This window comes from Teleopsis dalmanni, chromosome 1 (assembly GCF_002237135.1).
Source record: "Teleopsis dalmanni isolate 2A chromosome 1, ASM223713v2, whole genome shotgun sequence".
NCBI lineage: Eukaryota > Metazoa > Arthropoda > Insecta > Diptera > Diopsidae > Teleopsis > Teleopsis dalmanni.
In genome coordinates this window covers 11,598,659-11,622,006 of record NC_051846.1, presented here as the reverse complement: position 1 = coordinate 11,622,006, position 23,348 = coordinate 11,598,659, and the positions used below count along the sequence as shown (strand labels likewise).

Sequence of the window (23,348 nt, the reverse complement as noted above, 5' to 3'; positions counted from 1 at the left end):
GATCCTTTTTTTTTCATATCATGAATACATCGACCACTTGCGCAACTTTGATAATATCAGTGACGTTGACTCTAGACTAGGGCAATTCTAAAAGCGGCCGGATCTACGTCCAAGAGTTACTTGTCAACTTCGACAACCAAGTGCGGTTCACCATTCCGAAAAGGGATTGTACCAGTAAGTAATTCATAGATTTCCACGGGTTATCACAACAACAACATGGGATTGAGCTTTTCGTGATCTATCCCGGTGCAGTATTTTCTTCGAGAGCACGGTTGTCTAACAATAAGGTTATCAACAAGCTGTCCTTGTGCGGCAAAAAGTATAGTTTCCCAATTATGTACCGCCAATTACAGCTCATTTATCTATTCTTTTTTTATAAATTTTATTAGTCAAATGTACATACAAATTTTAGCCCTATTAATTTATGACTACAACCCTGTTGAGATGGCAATATTTCTTTATCTGGACCATGTTAGATTCATAATCTCTATCTCTAATTTATTTCTTACTTTTTTTTACTCCCATCTTCATATTATTTTCCCTATTTCATCCCATTGTGCTATGTCTTGTCAATCGTTTACATGCTTGCTTTTTGATGGACGGTTGGCTACAATAACCGACTGGGTTCAAAATTGCAAACTTTATGGGATGTACCCAGTTTTTGGTTTTCTTTATTATTTCTTTTATGGAAAAAGCAATATAATATAACGTCTTTTTCAGAACAACTCATTAAAACGAAGTATATATTGCTTATCATATCGGTCTAGTATTCATTGCCATGTTGCGTAGTTAAAGTTTCAAACAGAATGCGGTACCCACAGTTTTATCGAATATCGTTTTTGTTCTCGTATCGGTTTAGTCTGCATTTTTTAATTACTAGTCTTGCCAGCAACCTATGGAATTGATAGTTACTGCAGCGAAATACTCGTATAAATATTTTTTTATATTTATGAAATAATCTTAAATAATTTAATAAAATAAATAGGCGACCATAATTATGTATATAAAATAAAATTGTATTTTAAAAAATATTATATATTGTTTTATAGTAAATATTGTTAAAATATTAGTTTCTTCTTATTAGAAATTGTACATAATAAATCTGATTTTTACATATCTTCGTTTTTGTAAATATATCAACACAGATTACAGATTACAAGATTTATAAGCTTAAAATTAATCAATTGAGCAATATTGTTGTACAATATTTGTATGTATGTATACAAGAAATTGATTTATATGAATATTTTATTAATGATAGAGGATGTTGTACAATTGAAATGATTAAAATTTTACTTATTTTACAATTATAATTTTTAAATTATTATACTTAAAACATTTATTCTTAAAGCTGCTAAAATGCAATGTTTGCATATTTGATATTAACTTATTCTTATATATTTCATAGAAAGTCTTTAAAGACAACGTACACAAAAAGGATGGCAGAGAATAGTTAAGGAGGCAAGTCTGCAATATTTATATTAATCACCTAATTATCCCATGCTTCATCACGTTGCTTAGCTGCCAGTAATTTTCGTTCTGAAAGTAAAAATGTTTAAATATATATTGTACAAAGCTGTATTGTCATGGTACTAATATCCCGGACTTATTTGACAAGAGATTTTAGTGCAGATAGCAATTTTGAACAATACTCTACTACGCTGTTACTCACATGGTGTAATTTTCGAGATATTGAATTTCGAATTAGAAATTTTTACGTGAAAACCAGTGCTTGTGTAATCAATATAAAAAATTTACAACTTTGAATCTCAATATCGAGAAGTAAAGTATATCAGTAAATGGTTGCTCAAAATAACGGGCCAGAAAAACAATACGATATTATATTTACCTTTGGCTTCACGTAGGACACGTTTTTCATTTTCTCGTTCTGCAGCGGCAGTTTTTAAGCGAACACCCAAAGCACCTGTTACCAGGCGTCGTGCAAGTGCAGCACATGTTTCAGGACGTGGACGATATGGTTGCAAGGATGTAGCACATTTCTTTGCCTTTAGTCGAGATTCTGCTGTAGCTTCAGCTAATGGCTTTAATACCACAAACGGATGTCTCATTGATAAAACTTCAGCAGCTATAACCGTTAAAAAAAAGTAAGATATATAACTTAATTATCCATTAGTTTATATAATACAAACCTATACGAGAACTACTAAACACAGCCAAGGCATGAGTATCATCCACCCATTTTATATCAAAACCAGATTCTTTATATTGTGAGAATAACATTAAAAGATCTTGATTCTTAAATTCAACAGGAAAATTTGAAACTTCGAGAACATGTGGAAACTCTTCTTCGTTTAAAATTGTTTGTTTTGTTAAATATGTCTACAATTAAAAAGTTTATATCATATATCAGCAAATTTAATTAAATATTTATTATTAAAAACTTACATTATAATCCATTTTTGGTAATTCAATTTTTACTTTTCCAACAGATGCTGTTAATTCTTCTAAAATTTTTGGATCCAAGCATTCACCACTCTCATCAAACATTGTTTCCCAATCATCTTCCTCTTCCTCTGTATTACTACTAACGTCAACAGATTTACTTGTTTTTGCGTTAGGTTTTTCAATATCGGTACCGTTCTGCTCTATTCTTTCTGGAATTTCTAAAACATCCGACACGAAGGATTGTTTGATAATACGACGATTGCTGCGATTTATTTCCTACAATATACAAATTAAAAATTGGTTACATACATAAAAAATAAGTAATGTTTTCTTAAAAAACCCTGCTGATCAAATCATTTTCTTTTATCAAAACTGAGTTTTATATAAACACAAAAAAAACTAATAACTGACAAAAAAAAGACTTCTTATATAAAAGTACTGATCTTTTGCAAACAAGAGACTACAGAAATCAGTTCATAAATAATGTGGGAAAGAGTAAGAGTACGGTTCATATATAGACAATTGAGGACAATATACATTGTGACTTAAATAATATATTGGAAATGAGAGCCTAAAGTAGCTGTTTTATGATCAAGCAACAGCATACGGCATTTTCTTTATATTTACGGGAAATGCATGCAGAGCGATGCTAGGTCCTTTAAGTACTCGCAAAACCAGTAAGAATTATGACTAATTGCACTACTCTAGACCACTGCGTTTTAAGAAGACATTCAATAAGATTTGGTGAACATTTTAACGACTTTTGTCGGGGCTTTGTCGGACACCACCTCACATGATGTGTTACTGCCTGTCATTGACAAAAAGATTTATAACCTTCCTAACGGACCTGATAGGACGATCATTCTGATAGGACGATCATTTTCTATTTTTACACTATAAGTTTGGAAGTTTTGCTTTCAAAGTAATTGTTGAGATTTTCTTGAGGACTGTATCCTATCTGTGGTATCAAAACAGGGCATTCTTTCAACTAACGTTACCTACTACTGATATAAAATATAGCAAAATCTATCTGTGACTAGATTCTTTTCAGAAAATTTTTATATCATACCTCGCTCTGGTCGGTTAGTTACTAAAAAGTCGATAAAATTTTGCAGTGGTTTTCCATAAATCACTTCAAAGCTCGGATTGAAGTCAACTAAAGCTATGAGTTTGATAGTTTTTGTAGTTTCTGAGTGTTGGATGGTATTTAAATGATTTGTTTTGATTTGATTCTCTACTGCTTAAACAAAACAATCAAGAAAAGTCGACCAGAATTGACCAACAGTAAAGAAATTGTGAAAGTATTGATGCATCCACTGTTTGACCTGTACACTCGTACAAGGATCTTTTGTTACGGCCTCTTCAAAACTCTCTTAACGATAAAAAAAATTGACCGACAGAATAGCTGCTGTTGTTATTGTTGTTTTAATTCGTGCGGACCTGCTTGAAAAGTTCTTTTGGAAGGTGTCGAATGGCACTTGGTCGTCGTTGGCAACGAGAGGCTACGGGACGTAGACCCGGTCGTTCTTGTAACCAATAGCTGCTGTAGATCATATAGCCAAGTTAATTGCCGAAAAATTAAAGTAGTTCGGTGTCGATGGAGTTATAAAGCTATCGATAAACATCATAAATAATAATGCTCAATAAAACTTTTGCAAAACGTTTGGTTTCTTGGGAAGAATGTGTTGGTAAAATGGCTAAAAACGTTTATTGTCAGCAGGAAAAGATATGCTGACCTGTCACTGTAACCAATCAACCATAAAGTTTATTAAAATTTATATCCAATAAAAAAAAGTTTTGTTCAAAAATGTATCAGAAAACGGTGTATACTTTTTATATCACCTAATATATGTAACATATATAATATTTACCTAAAACTTACTTATATAAATAAAAAAAATAAATTTTGAATTTATTTATCGACATGTTTTTTAATAATGGTTTTTATATATTTTTATCCAATTATAGGTCACTTTTTGTTCAAATTAAAAGTCAACGTTTGTTTAATATTTTTTAATATATTCTATATTTCGACTCTCCTTGAGAGTCATCATCAGAATAATAAAATCTATATTCATTGAAGTGGTAATTTGAGCTTTGAAAAAACTCAAAAAAGGAAAGAGCCAAATCAGGAGAAGTCTATATGATATATATTGATATGATCTATAGTGTTATGATTTATAGTAATATGTTCTATTGTGATATGGTCTATAATATGGTGATATGATCTATGAGAAAGACAGGTAATTGAGTATCTCGAAAAGCTCTGCACAAAAGATCTTTCAGGTCGCAGTGCTATCCGTAATAATAAACTCGAAAAGTTGTATATTCGTAGATGAAACAATCAGATATGAATTTGATTAGGACACGCTGGTATTTCTGTCAATGAAGCTGCAGATGAACTTGCTAGCAATAGGGAAGTATCGTTGCTTATAAGCCCGGAACCATATTGTGGCATGACAGGAAATTTTTTCTTTTGATTCATTCAGAAAGAAGAGTACAAAATAAGAAAGTTATTTTGGTAGAATTTACAGTTTAATGATTGTATGCAATTGAGTAAAAATAATTTAAAAATTATTACAGGTATTCTATTAGGGAACTGTACGTTAAAATAACACCTTACAAAAGTGAAAACTTACTGTAATGATACTTGTAGGTTTTATAGTGAACAAGCATGACCTGTAGATATATATTCTATTTATAAAGAGGTTTTTTGAACAGTGAAACAACAACAACAAAAATTTGTTTTTATATTATTTTAATTAATTGAATTTTTGGCTGACCATACAGCTGTTTCGAGTATTGCCAAATACTCATCATCAGTGGTCTTGGAAATAGTTCTTGTATTTAATTATACGTAAATAATTTTTTGAGTCTACAAGTAACAGGCATCAGCGCACCTTAACCAACTGACCTAAAGCCGTACTTGACTTTTATGTTGATTTTATGATTTTCTTTATATTAATTTATGTTAGATCCCGATTCTGATGATAACTCTTAAGAAGAGTCGAAATATGGAATATATTAAACAAACGTTGAATTTTAATTTTAACACAAAGTGACCTATATCCAGATAAAAATATATATGAAAAACATTAAATAAAAAAATAATAACATATCATCTAAGATAATGTCTAAAATAATCTAATCATCTAAAATAGATTAATCTACATTAATCTAAGTATTAATTTACTTTCATTTGATTCACTTCTTAAAACTAATATTCACCTTTGATGCTCTTTGCAGTTCCTGTTCGTCTATATCACATTTTGGAAGAGTGCGCGATGTGTCATTGGTAACAACATCTTCAATAAGCAGATTAGCAGGCTTCCCCACGGTTTCCACTTTTAAGGTTCTTTGATTTTTATTATGTTTTTTCGATGATTTCATTTCGTTAGTATCGTTTAATTGAGAACAAATATTTTCAGAATTATGCAGGTAATCGTATGAATTCAAGTTTTTTATATTTTGTTTTGGAAAATTATTTATAATTTGTAAATGAGTGTTTCCCTCTGCAGGAGATTGAGGTTGTGTTTGTTGTTGTTGTTGTTGTTGTTCACTATCACAGTTATTTAAATATGTTACATCAAAATTATCAGTTCCACTTTGAACAGGTATTATTATGCTAGCTGATTGCGGCGCGCAATTATCTACAATATTTGTAGTTCTATTTTGTATCGTATTTGTAGTTCTCTTACGTTCTTTACGCTCTTTGTGGGTACTACTCGTTTTTAATTTTTTAGACGCCGTTGACACACTAACACCAATACCACCATCAACACCGTCTGCTTTGGTTGACGTTACAGCAGAGACTGATGTCGCTGAATTAGAAATAATTGCCAATTGCTTACTGGCACTGGTTGTGGCCGAGGTAGCTGCTGTAACTTCAGCAGCAGCTGTATACGCAGTTGTTGTTGTTGTTGCTTGTGGCTGCGTTGTCGGCGGAGTTGTTTGACTTCGTCGTGCCCTTGGAACGTAGATTACACGATCTGGTCGTCGCTCACGTCTTGCTTGCTTTTGCCTATGTGTATAATAATCGAGTAGAGTAAAAAATTTTGGTAAGAAAGACACATGAAAGCATAGAAACAGATGAGCAAAACAAAAAATTAAATAAAGAATTTCATAAAACAATTAAATACAATAAAACAAATTAAAGCCAAACAAGTGCCTCGAGTTCGTTGACAGCGAAATACGTTCACGAAAACACTTCGCTTCGTATGAATTTGCAATACATATGTATGTATAAAAAAAAAATAATTTTTTTTTCTCTCTTTTATGACAGTTTCAAAATAATTTAAACAAACAAATCATACATATTAAAGCGTGCGAAGCACAAAGGTATTTACCTATTAACTCATTAGCATAATTTGTAAATTTTTATATCTTTTCGCCTTACCTTTGCTCCCCGTTTTCCACATTTTGTGCAATTGGCGCGATTGTTGTTATTGTTGCCGTGGTTGGCGCTGTGGCTGTTGTTAACGTTGGTTTCGGTAATACAATGCATTTGGAGGTCACTGAATTGTCGAAACTGCTATTCTCATTTAAATGTATGGGAGAGTTATTAGTGGATATTGGTGAAGATGTCGTTGAGGTCGAATATGTATTATTTGAGATAGTTGCATATGCTGCAGTAGCATTTCTGTATGAACCTTCATTTAATTCGAAATTTCGTAATGCTGGTGGTATATACAAGTCAACGGAATGAGATTTATTCACTGAAAATAAAAAAACGATATATTTATTTATTTATTTATGAGTTAACAATAAAATAAATTTAAAAATTAACTAAGAATAAGGAACTGGACTACTAAGTCCTTCGCCCTGTGAAAATGATATATAACAATGAAAATATTTATGTTCTAACAGATTTAATTTATCTATTGTATTAGCTAGCTAGATAAAAATATATGTCTATAAAAAAAAATTTTTTTTAAATATAAGAAACTGTACTACGCCCTGTGAAAACGATATATAACAATTACAACATTTATGTTCTAACAGATTTAATTTATCTATTGTAGATAAAAATATATTTCTATAAAAAAATTTTTTTTTAAAATATAAGAAATTGTACTACTAAGTCCTTTTCGCCATGTGAAAACGATATATAACAATTAAAACATTTATGTTCTAACTGATTTAATTTATCTATTGTATTAGCTAGCTAGATAAAAATAGATTTCTATAAAAAAAATTTTTTAAACTATAAAAAATTGTACTACTAAGTCCTTTTCCCCCTATGAAAACGATATATAACAATTACAACATTTATGTTCTAACAGATTAAATTTATCTATTGTATTAGCTACCTAGATAAAGATATGTTTCTATAAAAAAAATTTTAAAAAAATATATCACAATATGGCTTGACCATGACAAAAACACACATAATTAACAAGAAGTTTGTATACATATCTAATTTATTTAATAATGCTAATTTTTTGGCTCAGTGTAAATTAAAATGATTTATAGCTAAATCTAAATCTATAATAGAATCGTGGCAAGCCTACACAGTAATTTTTTTTATTCTGTCATTTTGCCAATAAATTTTCAAATATAAAAATTGAGCAAATTTTTAAAAGCAGAAGTCATATATAGAGTATTGCCTAACCAATGGCATAAAGACATAATTCTTTAATTCCAAAAATGACACAAATACTTCACATACATTCTCCAAAAATGACTTGGATGATTCTTATTATGGGTGGTGACTTTGCACTGCAATTTGGAGATCAATTGTACACCATTCATGGACTTCCAGTATTTCTCAAAATCAAAATTCATCTAAAAATTGTAGTATTGCATTTATATTACAGTTTTATTTTTTCATCAGATATCAGATGCCTATCTAGGTATTTCAAACATTTATTCAACAGCGACGAACAATTTCCTAGTACATGGTCAATGAGACCTCTTCACTATAAAACCTACAAATATCATTAGAGTAAGTTTTGACTTTTATAAAATATAAGGTGAACGTACAGTTCTCTGAAGGAATACCTGTATTTTACTCAATAGCATTGAATTCTTAAACTGTAATTATCCCAAAGTAGCTTTCTTAGTTTGTACTCTTCAATCTGAATGAATGAAAAGAAAAAATTTTCTGTCATGCCACAATATGGTTCCGGGCCTACAAGCAACGATACTTCCCTTTTCCTAGCAAGTTTATCTGCAGCTTCGTTGACGAAAATACCAGCGTGATCCGATTAAATCCATATCTGATTGTTTCATCCAAGAATATACAACTTTTCGAGTTTATTATTACGGATAGGTTGTGCATGCACTGAAAGATCTTTTGTGCAGAGCTTTTCGAGATACTAAATCAGTCTTTCCTATAGATCACATCACTATAGATCATATCACTATATATTATATAGACTACCCCTGATCTGGCTGTCAGCCATTTTTAAAATTTTTTCAAAACTCAAATTACGACTTCGAGGCAACCGCTTTCAGTAGATGACATAAAAGAGTATTCGCGGAAAGTACTAAAGTCGATTTCAAAAACTGTGTTTAAAGAACATTTTGATGATTGGATCATATGTTGGTTAAACTATATTGTTTGAGAAGGGGCCTAATGTGGTGCGGTGGTATTATAACATTTTTGTTTTTTAATTAAAAAATTTCATAGTTACAGTTAATTAATTAAACAAAATTTTTAATGTTTTAAAGAAAGAATTTTTATAATATTATATAACCATACAATTATGAATTTTATTTTGGCACGTAATTCTTTAGTGTGGTTACGAAATATTAACTTTGGAAAAAAAATTGGATATATATTTTCAGTTTGAAACTCACTAATTTATTTTTTTAGTTTTTTTTTTATTAATTTTTTTTGTTTAATTTTTTATTTATTTTTATTTATTTTTTTACTAATTTTTATATAATCTTTTCAGGCTGTGGAAGTGTAAAAGTGTTTTTTGTAGAAAACTTTAGAACATACTAATCTGATATTTCTTATTCCGTTCTCGATTGCTAAATTTGGAATAGGTTTTTTCAATCAAGATTCAAATCAAGTGAAATATATAACAATTGAAATTAATAATACTCTAGATATTTTGTTGAAGTAACAAGATTACTCTAAAGTTAACAGCTGTTTTATCTGATTTGACTGATAAGTGTGATTTGATACATATTTTTATAAAAAATTTATTACGAAAATGTTAGATTACTTTAAAAATGTTCGATTGACAGAATGAGAGTAAATTTAGATTGAATTCAGATTAACCAATCGAAAGCGTCTCAAAAATTTCTCAAAAATTTTATACTATATTCAGCCACACCTTAATTTCGCAAAAATTTTAATTTCATCTTTGTTTCAGCGAAATTAAGTTGTTTTTTTCCATACTAAATTCAGTTTTTCAGTTTATTAAGTAAATTAAGGAGAATGGCTTTAATCTCGTTGAAAAGAAGGCTGAAATTAAAGAAAATTCCAAATGCAACTATGCGAAAGATGAATTTTAAGCAAAAGATAAGTTGAGATAAGGAATATTACTAATCCAAAGTGAAAAGTAAATTGATTGAAAAAGTTACCTAAGATTTATCAATTGAAAACGGTACGTAGATACACGGTACACGAAGATTATGAGGAATACTCAAATTAGTCAGTGAGATGGGAGGAACTCTACAAAAACCTCCCAGCCATCATAGAGTAAAAGTGCCCAGATGCACCAACTCGAAAAAGGTTCAACATAACATAACAAGAGATTATTGTGTTGTTTTCGATTGGTAAATCTAGGATATCAATCGAGATGCACTTTTAGTAAAGAGGTTTTTCGAACAGTAGTGAACTACAACAACAAAAATTCATTTTATATTATTTTACTTAATTGAAATTTTCGCCATTAAAGCTGTTTCAAGTATTACCAAATACTCATCATTAGTGGTTTTGGAAATAATTATTGTATTTAATTATACGTAAATAATTTTTTGAGACTGCAAGTACGAGGGATTGAACTCGTGCCCTGCCAAATTTGAAGCTCAGAGTTAGCGCTCCTTAACCAATTGACCCAAAGCCGTACTTGACTTTTATGTTCGCACATTTTTCTAGAGTTTTGTCACTTTGCTGTGAAAGTTTTATTAACAAATTCACTTGCTGTATTTATATTAGAACGAAATCATAAATCAGCTGTAGAATAATTAAATTAATTAATTAAATATTTATTTTTAATTGTTAAATTTCAATACTATTCTGTTTCTAGATTTACTTTTAGTGTAATTTTCCTTTTCGATTTGTAAACCTTGAGCCATTATTAAACGCCATTATTAATCTGATTATGATTTTTATATGCCATTTGTTCTTTTGTCAAGCAAACAATCGATTAGTTTTATGAATACCACTAGTTTCTTCCGAACAATTCATTATAAATTTACTAATAAGTTCGACTAAGTTATTACTACCGTGTGCGAGTTCGACTAAATTGAGGGAAATAGTAAATTATGTCGGTATGGCAGCGAATGTTGGTATTTACCAGAATTTTGAATGGGGCAAATTAGATAAAAATTAAGTTAATTAGGTGTTACCATTGTGAATAAATAAATAAATTAGAAAACTTTTAACCAAAAATAATAAACAAGTACAATAAATAAATATTGACATAAGTGCAGTGCAAAAAAACTCTAGAAAATTTCAATTTACTTTACTTCAATTTACTCGAACTCGCACACGGCCTAAGTCCTTTATGTGTTCAAGTCCGATTTTCTGTCCGATTTTTTACCATTTCTTCCCCACCGTGCATTGATAATTAAATTGTTTAACATGTGCACATTGAGAACGCGAATGGAAAATAAATTTGAATTGTTGACCCCATTTCATTTTGAGGTTTCTGCCGCTCTCCGCAGTTACAAATTTTATTTACTTGTTGCTTTTGTTTCACATAAATTAATTTGCAGAGTAGTAAGAAGCAAAGAAAAAAAAACAATTTGAAAAAATGATGTAATAAGAAAAAAAAATTTAAAAAAAAAACCCAAAAAGACATCAAAACAAAATACAAAACAATTTAAAAAAAAACTATTCAAAAGAGAATTTCAAATGCGAAAAAATGTGAGAGTAAAAGTCATTAATAATTGAGCTTTGTGGATTGTGTAGTTGTTGTTGTTGTGTGGTTTCGTCGCTGTTGTTTCATGTGCACTCGTTTTGAATGTGAAATAGCCCCACAAAAGAGGACGACCTTGAATACAATCGTTTAATTTACTTGGCGCGGCGCATTCCGCGCGATGTGCCGATGATGATTTGCCGGTATTTTCGGTTATTTTTGGACAAATGTTTAAATATAATTTAGAGCGGGGAGTGAGGGGGGTCCTCAAATTACTTGGGTTATGCGTCTGAATAGTATGTATACATATTAAGATGATCATTTAACATATGGTTGTTTTGCAGGTTTTAACCAATCTTCTTCTTCAAAGCAATTAATCACAAATTAAGCTAAACATCTTCATAAACTTAATTTCAACTTAATTTTGTATTTTTTATTAATTTTTTTTTTTTTGAAGACTATTTAGTGCACTTATACTTGTAGTCTTTTAATAATTTTATGTAATTACAAACATATATACTAACATACATACATATGTACACATATCATGTTAAAAATGAAAGTAATTAACGGACAGGCGGGGATACTAACCACTATACTATCGAGGATTACTACTCTACTCTCATCTCTCTCCACTGATTACTGGAATAAAGTTTCCTTTAAAGTAATTAACTGGTATGGTATGAGAGGTGATAAAAATGCCATCAGCAGACAACAGCTGTGCATCAATCGCTGTTGTAACAGAAACCTATATTTCATTTGCAGTGTATTTGTATGCAGCAGCAAGACAACAACAATGATTGACAGTATCTTTTGCAAGTCTTCCATAACACTTTATTATCATTTCGACTTAAGTAGTGTTTACACCTCGACAGTGAGTTTGGTTTCAAGTGGCATGCAATGCAAAATTTGTTACATCTGCGGCTTAAGTTGTAAGCAAAACATCAAAAATTTGTTAAAACAATTAAAGTAATATTATATACATTGAGAAACAGATATTTAATGAATACTATATAATACAAGTAACACAATACTTTATTTGTAGATATTTACTTCCTATTAAAACACATAATTGAATTAGTTGTATTTCAATACATTCAAATGAGGTCCTATACTTTGACAGGTGTTAATGGAATCTTGAGTGCATTCTAAAAGCATTTTCAATTGGTAAATATGGATTTAATTTAGATTTACTCTCGACTTATCAAATTTTGTTGCCCAATCGAATGTTTTTGAACAAATCTTAACATTTTTGTAGTAATGTTAGAAGAGGTCCTATACTTTGATAGGTATTAATGGAATCTTGAGTGCATTTTAATAGCATTTTCAATTGATAAATGTGGATTTAATCTAGATTTACTTTCGATCTGTCAAATTTTGTTGCCCAATCGAACGTTTTTAAACACATGTTAACATTTTTGTAGTAGTGCTAGAAGAGGTCCTATACTTTGATAGATATTAATGGAATCTTAAGTGCATTTTAATAGCATTTTCAATTGGTAAATGTGGATTCAATCTAGATTTACTCTTGATATATCAAATTTTGAACACATCTTAACGTTTTTTGTAATGGTCTTTTAAATATATTTTATAAATACACACATATGTGTATATCGAGTCAAATCATATAAAAAAGCTGTTAATTCAAGTGTAATCTTCTTACTCTGACAAAATATTTAAAGTGTTATATATTAATCACATGTGTTATAAATTTCGCTCGAGAGTTACTAATCCCAAATGAAAATTGCAACAAAAGTGAATTATAATTAAAAAGTTGCTTCAGATTTACCAATCAAAAGCTTCATAAGTGTTCATATGGAAGACGTCCTCTGCGAAATTATTCATAAACATTTTATTTTATTATTAAAAATCATAAAACGTCTTATTGACAGAAATAATACCAAAAACCTATAAGTCACTTTAAAAAAAATAATGTAGTTTCTTTGTTTTTGCTCAAAATAATTCCATTTATTGAAGCGTGAAGAAACCCCGTTAATCCACAATGCAATTACCAGCAAATGATTTAAATTACGTATTGATCGAAGGACGACCGGAATGGGCCAGAAGGTATGGCAAAATGATTTTGTTACACGACCATGATCCGCCTCTCACAGCATAACCAATGAAAAACCCCTTGAAATTGCTTTGAGAGGACATGAGGGGGCATCTGAGAAAAATAATGGTAAATTAATGGTACAATGGGAAGTAACGAACAACTTAGTGAAATTAAAAAATGCGGCAAAAAAGCATTTTTTTTCTTTTAACAAAAGAAACACCAGAACAATATATAAAATAATTAAACGATGAATAATTAAACGCAGATGAATGTGGCGGACCTGACTAATCAAGCACAAATAAACAGACATAAGATATTTTTAGTTGCCACAGATTTCTAACAGTAAATTTATACATTTTTAAAAATGTCAAGAAATACCAAAACAAGTTTTTTCATCGGCTGATCTCACAATTCTTTCCAGTAAAAAATAGGTCTCATTATATGTAACTATAAAAACTCTATCTACAAGTTAAAAAAAATGTTAAAACTACATTAAAAAAAATATATAACATTCCCGAATTAACATTAAAAATTACACTTCTGAGAAATATGAACAGTTTTTAGGACTATCTTACTTATATGTAGATACTTAGATATAGAGTATATTGTAGAATGAATTTTAGGTTTTCGGAAATATATATCCGAGATTTTATAAAATTACAATTGATCTTCTAACTGAAATTGATATAATTTACCTATTTTATTGAGAAATAAAATATTATTATTAGAAAATACATTTTAAGATCATATAAGAACTATATGTAAAAAGAATAATTTAAGATATATATATAAAAAACGATGCAATGTATTTTTGATTTTAGTATGTAATCCTTGTAACTAATTTTCGTAATCCGGGCTGGGCTAAAAACAGTGGTGAAACCTGTCTTTAAGAAGACAAATTAGGATTTTTTGGTATATTTGAACAACAGACATGCATAGAGATCTAAGGATTGACTCAGTGAAAAAATTTATCAAGGACAGAACCCTAAAATTATTTACAAATGTGGATACGTGTCCCAACCCTGCCCTAACAAACCTTAAGTCCACCTCAGGACGCACAAGAAGATATGCGGACCTACGGACTGTCATCAGTTAAAAGATACATAAACGATAATAATTCTAGTATGGTTAAAGCTTAGTGTGGGCTAGAGATAAGCGCCCAACCACAAAAGAGTAAAAGTGCGCAATAGCACTAATTCAAACCACAACAACAACAACAACAACAACAACAACGAACGTAAACAAAGTTACTTATTAAAGGTAGATATATTTTAACTAGTTCTGACTTTAAATAGAAGTTCAGTGTTTACTTAGATCAAGATAATTTTTCAAATATTTTCTAGTGCGTAAACTGATAGCGTATTTGAATTCACAATTTTTATTAATCTTCTCATAATAAAAAATCGCATCATTATAATTTACGAACTTCATGCAATGGAATTACTGTAACCTTCAAGGGAATAATTTCAGCTAAAAAGACAGGTTGAAATAAGTTTGTAGTTTTAAGATGATTATTAAGATAACTTTTGAAATAATTCTAAGCCAATAAAATCAAATAGTCCAAGGGAAAACTATGTACTCTCGATTTAAAACAGTACAAATAAATTGGAAAAATCAAAAAACAAATCATGATTTACGGGATCTAGTTATCAAAGCAAACCGACAATATTCGACAATATTGTCAATTTGATACGTTAAATGGGGAATACATATTATTAGAAGTTCATATTCTTCATTTTAATGAACTTGAAATATATATTTCTGTTTTGAAACATGTTCCTTCAAGTTGTTCATTTATTTTCGGGACCAGTAAGAAATCACACCGGTTCATATAAGGCTATGGAAGATACCCAATTCTTTTTCAAAACACCCATTCTTGACATATGGTACAAATTTGAGCGCCATCTGTCAATTAGTTTATTTACAACAGCTGTTAATGTGAGACTACCTCAAGTGCATTTAGCGACTTTTACTATGGAAAAATCTTGTTGTACGCGATTTTTTGACCAAACACGGCACCACTGTCATCGCTCAAGCACCTTATTCGCTAGATCTGGCGCCGTGCGACTTTTTCCTGTTTCCGAAACTCAAATTGCCCTTTCGTGGTAAGCGTTTTGAGTCGATTGAATCGGTAAAAGAGAATTCGCCGAAGGAACTAGAAGCCATACCTGCACGGGCATACGAAAAGTGTATGGAAGATTGCGTTAAGCGTTGGCATATGTGAAGAAGGAGCATATTTTGAAGGAGATAAAATAAATTTTAGTGGAGTAACATTAGCATGACTTTCTCAGCATTACGTTCCTAGATTAGGTTCTATACATAAACATAAGAAAGAACAAATCATGCAACAAATAATGCCTCTACGAACAGAATGGTATTGAAATTTAACAATTGAAAATAAAATTATAATTAATTAATTAATTCAATTATTCTACAGCTGGTTTATGATTTCGTTCTAATATAAACACAGCAAGTAAAATTGTTAATAAAAACTTTCATAGTAATAGTAACAAAACTCCAGAAAAATATGCGAACAAAAAAGTAAGTACGGCTTTGGATCAGTTGGTTAAGGTGCGCTGATTCTGAGCTTCACATTTGGCAGGACCCAAGTTCGATTCCTGGTACTTGCAGTCTTAAAAAATAATTATTTACGAATAATTAAATACAAGAATTATTTCCAAGACCACTGATGATGGGTATTTGACAATACTCGAAACAGCTGTATGGTCAGCAAAAAATTCAATTAATTAAAATAATATAAAAAATAAAATTTTTGTTGTATTTCACTATTGTTCGGAAAAAAAAACCTCTATGAATTTGGAATAAAATTTAAATTTGTGTTTTATTTAGAAAATCCGGGTACTTTTTGAGCTGGAGGTATATATTACTTTATCCTGATACATTATTTATTGAGTCTTTACACAAAATTTTTGCACATAATTGGAACTATTAAATTATACTTACAACGAGTTTTATCAGAATTTTTTTCTACACCCATTTTAAAATTTCGGTGATTTTCAAACTGAGAATTATTTGATTCTAATTTTCGTTCACTTCTCCAACTCTTAACAGGCGACTGTTTTCTTCTGAAATTTATAAATAGATGATAATTATCTGTGTTTATTCTTCAATTAGTTCGTACACTTACTTTTGAGTAGTGAAAGTTCTGTCGGCAAATTTATTTGGATCTAGTAATTGATTTCGAAAGCAGATCACTGTACGGCGATGTATGCCTTGTCCAACCGAAAACGTACACAAATCGTACTGTTTACAAAAGTTCTCACATGTTTGATGAATAAGAAAGCGACGATAATTATTTACAGGTGGAAAAAGTAATATCCTTAAAAAAAATATATAATATAATTTATTTTTTAAATGTTTACTTTATTTTTTTTTCTTTATATTTACTAAATATATATAAGAATTACTGTTTTTTTACTAACCGCTTATAACATTATTATTCATACTATTACATCAGTTGTAATGTGAAAAAATTTAAATATTATTTTGTTATTATTCATCACTTAAAGAAAATTTGAACAATAGTGAATAGGTGAAGAGATAAACTATTTGGTGATTGCGAATAATGTGGTGTGCGCCTTACTCTGTGAAGCGAAAAGCCCGCAATAAAAACAGGTTAAGACGAATTGCAAAGCAATCTCAAGCTTGTTAAAACTGTAATCATTATTGTATAGAGGAGCTACACCAGTTTCACTTGTATGTTAGGTTCTCAAAGATTTACTAAAATTCATTAATTTTATCTATTTAATTAGAATATATCTTTATTATGGAAATAGTGTCATAGCTATGAAAGAACAAAATGGATGGAGTCATTTCTCATCTGCGAATTTCGATTTAATTAAAAAACTCAGGCAGATAAATAAAAAAGATATAAATATTTTTATATAAAATGTCTCTAGTAATTTATGGATATCGGCCTTATTTACTTGGATTGGTTATAGCAGACAAAATACTTTACAAAACGGATTTCAACTATTTTTTTGGTATATCATTTTTTATAGTTCCGTGAACTTCTTAATAATATGGCCTATATCAACATCACTGCTTGGTTGGTTGCAGTGGCAGGAATGTGGCATACAAGTGATTCTAACGCTTGCCCAATTCAACGATTAAATGCCATTTTATTATTACATTCCCTGTAAAAAACCTAAAGAGATACGTACTAAATCTATCCAGTTTATTTAAGTAACTTAACAGTCATTTTAATGCTTACCGAGGAACAGATAAACTCAAACTCAAAGAGTACTTTCCCAAAACCTGTTTCTTCTGGAAGCTAAAGCTGGGTAATGACATAGAAAATCATTGGTTGCTTATTTTCCCTGTAAGTTTCCACATTCTCAACAATGAATATTAAAAGAAATTTTTCTGCTTGAGTTCTCATACACCAATGACACGACAAGAGGACTGCGTATTTACACAATCTCATTTAAAAATTAATCAAAATCTAGTTATCTTTTATATGTAGTCCAAGTCGACATGGAAGTTATACATGAAAGGTAAATACTTCTTTTAACGATCTCGGGGAAAAAGATACGTGTACTTCAAGGGATATATTGAGAGAAGCACAAAACCAGGCCAAATCAAACCGTTTCAGTATTCATATATCCGGCAACACAAATGAGAATAATATCAATGGGTCTAGCACACCAATTTCCACTCTGCTGTTTTTAACTGGTATTGATTTTATGGTGAAGGATTGAAATGCTTCAAATATCGCTAGGAAGTTAATAAAAATAGCAACATAGCATCCGTTCTTAATACTGCAATCATGATTCGAGGGTTTCATCATGATTAAATCGTGGTTTACCTAGCTTGCAGGTTTTAACTACAAACTGACTAACTGGACGCAGTCCAAATTAAATCACTAAATAGGTGGGAGAACCGTGGAAATAAATACATACGTTCATAATCTTACCGGAGAAAGATTACATTTACTTTTATTAATATTTAATTAATTTATCTTTTGCAATTTTAAAAATATTAACGTATTAATTTTAATTGTTGCCATACAAAAATTATCTCATGTAATGCTTTACGGCACTGGATATGAGTTTTTTGAACCAGTTGTACAAAATAATATAAAGTAAAGTCTTTGTAAATTAAGTAAATTAATGTAAAATGTAATAAACGTTTTTAAACGTTTTAATTAATTTATTTGTGATACTTAAAAATACTGTCGTAGATTAGAAACATAAAGCGGGCCGCACAAATATGAGCCGCGGTCTGCATGACACCCGTGTGCCGTGCTTTGGATAGCCCTGTTATACACATACGAAAGAATAGATAGATCTTAATGTATGAGTACACAGGACGCGTGGTGAGGTGGATTTCCATCTTACTCAGATCCTAACCGGACATGGAATCCTTAAACAGTATCTTCATCGCTTCAAACACGAAGAAGACCCGTTTTGTCCCAGCTGTGAACGGGTCGTTGAGGATGCAAACCACGTTCTCTTCTCTTGTCCACGTTTCAACGAAACCAGAGCAGAGATGAGTGAGGCTATTGGCGAGCCCATCTGACGGAAAATTTAATTTTGATTAATTCGCCGGATACATGGCGATTGATATCGACCGCTGCCACAAGAGAGGTCCTACGTAGGACAGTTACGAACTCAGACGACATAACTAACGATTTGAGCTGATGCTCAGGACGCCTTTCTGACGTAATACCTAACGGAAGTTCCAGGAGGGACTCCAGGAGGATTCCAGGATTATTTTAGCGGATTAAAGTTTCGCACTGACTTAGGCTTTCGATGCTTTTGAGTAAGATAGAGACAACGAATATAGTAAGGTACGTACTTTATAGCGTTTTAAACCGGTTTTCATTACATTTACTTTTATAACATAAACTTTAATTTAAGCGAATAGATAACAATATTCTGGCTAGAATGTGCCTGATACGGTACCTGCTAGTGGAAAACGACTGAAGAATCAATTGACAAACGATCTAAAATCACTCGATACTCTCAACTAGCAATACTGGCTGACACAAGAGGTTAGCGGAGACTACTCATACATAAAGACTAAATAAGTTATAAAGTGAGTATATATTTAAGCACAATCTGGGGGAAGATTCAATAACAGAGCATCCAAAAAAAAATACTCTATAATTAATTTAAGAAAACTGTTCACTAAATCTAATGTAGCGTACAACTAATGTTTAATATGATTTTTTTATTGTGTTTTTATTAGTGAATCGATTGTTTTGGTAAGAGTCGCAATTGTTTGTCACGATTATGCGAATTAACGGAGTATAAAAATTTAACAATACACATGAACAGCGAATAGCGCAAAAACTAAAACAAAACAAAATTAGCAAAATGTTATAAGTTATGCAATAAAAATACAATATAGAAGCAGCATACATGATTATCATCAAAAAACTTAATTAACATACAAGACGTAAACAATTCAAGCCATGCAGAAGAAGAAAGAAAAGAGCAATACAAAGAAAATAAACCCAGTATTGCATAGTACATATGGGTAAGATAACCGATTTACGGCTTCAGGTTTTTGCGGCATGTCTGCCATGGCAGAAACTACGTCAAAAAGAAAAACTTGCTCGCTTGCAGCTCCGATGCAGAGTGCAATCAGAGGCTACGATGTGTAAGGAAGTTAAATGAAAACCGGTAACTATGTTAGTACGGGTATGAATGGGAATACAATGGTTCTGCTCATTTCCTGGTTCAGTTCAAGTTATAGTTATGAAATTTTTAATACAAATTAATTTGTTTACAATATATAGTAGATTATGTATATGAACTGATTAAAAAAAAAGAAATTAATATTAATTTAATGGTAGGTTTCCAATAGTTGTTAAATTAATTTCTTTGCTTTTTTATACTCATGTTTAGAGTATCTATCCATCCATAATAAACAATTATTTTGTATACAATAGATACCATATGTCAAGACTTGAGAAATTGAAATCTAAATAATTTTTGTCAGAGTACAACAAAATTGAATCAAAGTATTAAATTCATATTTTTTAAAATATTTTATTCTTTAATTAAATTTCTGTCGAAACCAATGACGTCAGTATTGATATAGCTGGTTTTGTGTCTTACGATAATTTTATAATCTAATAAAACATATTCTATCTAATGTCAACAATTAAAAAAAAAATTTATATTTTAATTTATTAAAACGGTTCTATTTAACTAATCAATCCCAAAAATTCTATTAAAACAGGTTGCTGACATAATATTAAAGTATAAGCCTATAAGTTAAAATTTAATTTATGAAATTTTGTATAACTAATAGATATTTTAGTATATAAGTCCTTTCGGTATCACTACATTTCAGTGGAATCAATTATAGCAGCTCTAATTCAATCCAAGTAGGCAGTAATGTAGCTTAACTTGTGTCGTGTGAATAGACTATAACTTATTTTTTAATATTAACAAAAATAATTAATTCAATAATTAAAAAAATTCATTCAATTATTCTATAGCTGGTTTATGATTTCGTTCATATATAAATTCAACAAACGAATTTGTTAATGAACTTTCACAGTAAATTAGCAAAACCCCAAAGTGCGATCATGCAAGTCAACATACAAGGATTTGGGTTAGTTGGTTAATGAACGCTGACTCTGAGGTACGAGTTCAAACCTTGGTACTTGCAGTCACATAAAATGAATTACAAATAATTAAATCCAAAGTACATATTTGGCAATAATCAAAACAGCCAAATATTCCAAATAGCTGTATTGACCGTACAAAAATTGAACTAATTAAAATACAGTCAAACTTCCATAACTCGAAGTCTAATTTTGCAAAGAAAAAATTCGACTTATGGAGACTTCGAGTTAGAGAATTTTTTTATTTTTTTTTATTTTTGAAGGAAACTAGAATTTATTTATTTATTTACAATCAAATGAAGCACAGAACTTATAGTAAGGTATAATATTCAGAAATAAGGATTTGGGACTTTAATTTTTTTCTTATTTTCAGTAAAAAGAGATTCCACTTTATTCATACTCTTATCACTATCAGTTGTAGTATCTTTCGTTTGCAAATATAAATTCAGAATTTTGAATGAATCTTCTGTTTCATTCTTGGAAGGCTGATAATAAACAATCACATCCATGGAACCCTTATCATCATTTTCCGTTGCGCTTAGAATCGGATCCATTAATTCAGAGCTATAATGCTCAATATTATCGTCATCTGTAGAAAAGTTTGATGTACAAATTTCATTGTCAAGCTCAATATAATCGTTAAGAGAAGCATTAGAAGTTATTTTGTTTACTTTAAACCACGCTGCCAGCGACTAAAAAAATTAAACATTTGTTTTGGAAAAAGGGACTTCCCCTAACACCAGAATGGATTCATACTTAAAACAAATATTCGACTTATAGAATACACTTTCCCATATTCCTTCGGCACGGAACAAAATTTTTGTTCGAGTTATAGAAGTTCGAGTTATGGAAACAGAATTGTATGTAATTTGCTCTCTGAAACCTTGGTGCAATGACAATAATTTATTATTCAATGACATAATTATTCAATGACAATGGTTCTAAGAATGGCGTGGTCTACATTCCGGAGCAGCTCCTCGCCAGCGACTACCAAGTGTTGTTTGACACCTCTCAAAAGGAATTCACAAGCAGGTCCCAGCGGGTAACGACATTCAATGTTAATAATTTAATATTAAAATACACATGAGACATAAAAATATTTGTAATTTGGTAATCTGTATATATACAGATTATATATACAGGTATATATCTTTATACCTTAAAACTTTCAATGAATGCAGTGAAACTATATATAAAACTATTCTATATGTTAAAATTTAAAGCAATGATAAATTCAAACGAAAATACTTTTCGCGCTTAAACGTTACAGTCAACCAAATGTAACAATATTTACACAAATTAACATCTAATAGGCATTTACTAATAGAACCCCCCACTTGCTGTCGTGAGTGGTTCTAGTACCCTACATGATATTACAAATTCACTACAAATCATTATTTCATAAATATCAAATTTTTTAGTTGACATAGCATAGACCATTAGAAATTTTTCATTTACTAGTATGTTGCTCTCAAAAAAGGCGCAATATACTTGCCTCAGTTAAATAGAATATTATTGAGTAAGCTTTCTTTACAACAACAACAACAGCAGCAACTTACCCATTACAGTGTCGTTTCTTCAAGAAATATTCAATGTCACAACCAACTTTGGAAACAAAATCTTCGTCTGCAATTTGCATTTGAGTTTAAATAGTTTAATTTTACTGCTATCACAAATCGAAAAATTTATCCAACCTTAATAAATGCATTGAATTAATAAGACTGTTATATATGTATACTGTTTTACATATTTTGTTCGTTTTTTTTTCAATGTCAAAGACGCAAAAAGTAAATAGTTTTATTATATATTTGTAATAAAGTATAGTTTATATAAGCGTTTATAACGTTATGACAATATTTAAAACTACAACGGTTTAAAACATGAAAAGCCAAAATATTTGCAATATTTGCTAATCGAAACTATGGTCATGTTAAAAAAAAATTTTTTGACAGAACATCGTTGTAGACTTCGCATGTCAAAGCACAACACTAAACTTTATATATATATAAACAGAATTTGTCGTTGATTAGTATAACACAGATAAAATTATATAAACAAAACGTTTAACACAACTTTAAATTAATTATATTCACACTATTACCGTATTAATTTTCGCAATAAGAACACTCAAAGAGTTAGGAAGAACTTTGGAAGTACTGAGTTTTGTGTTAAGTTAGTTGCGTTTAATGTTCTATGCAAAATGACAGCTTTGAGTTAAAAACATGTCAAAATAGAAAAACGTTTT

General features: G+C 30.2%; 1 protein-coding gene across 2 annotated transcripts; it reads right to left on the bottom strand.

Moving 5' to 3' along the window:
- Positions 1-1,282: 1,282 nt before the first annotated feature.
- LOC119668109 lies at positions 1,283-23,285 on the bottom strand. Of its 2 annotated transcripts, XM_038077506.1 has the most exons (10): positions 23,205-23,285; positions 22,663-22,797; positions 16,649-16,840; positions 16,465-16,586; positions 6,803-7,121; positions 5,635-6,427; positions 2,407-2,682; positions 2,151-2,340; positions 1,850-2,086; positions 1,283-1,539 (listed from the first exon to the last, which is right to left on the bottom strand). In XM_038077506.1, the coding sequence occupies exons 2-10, from the start codon at positions 22,740-22,742 to the stop codon at positions 1,490-1,492; spliced, it is 2,259 nt and encodes a 752-aa protein (XP_037933434.1). In that variant the 5' UTR covers positions 22,743-22,797; positions 23,205-23,285; the 3' UTR covers positions 1,283-1,489. The 2 variants fall into 2 exon arrangements, with proteins under 2 accessions (XP_037933434.1, XP_037933435.1); XM_038077507.1 differs by lacking the exon at positions 23,205-23,285 and having other exon boundaries at positions 22,663-22,828.
- Between the last annotated feature and the right edge of the window lie 63 nt (positions 23,286-23,348).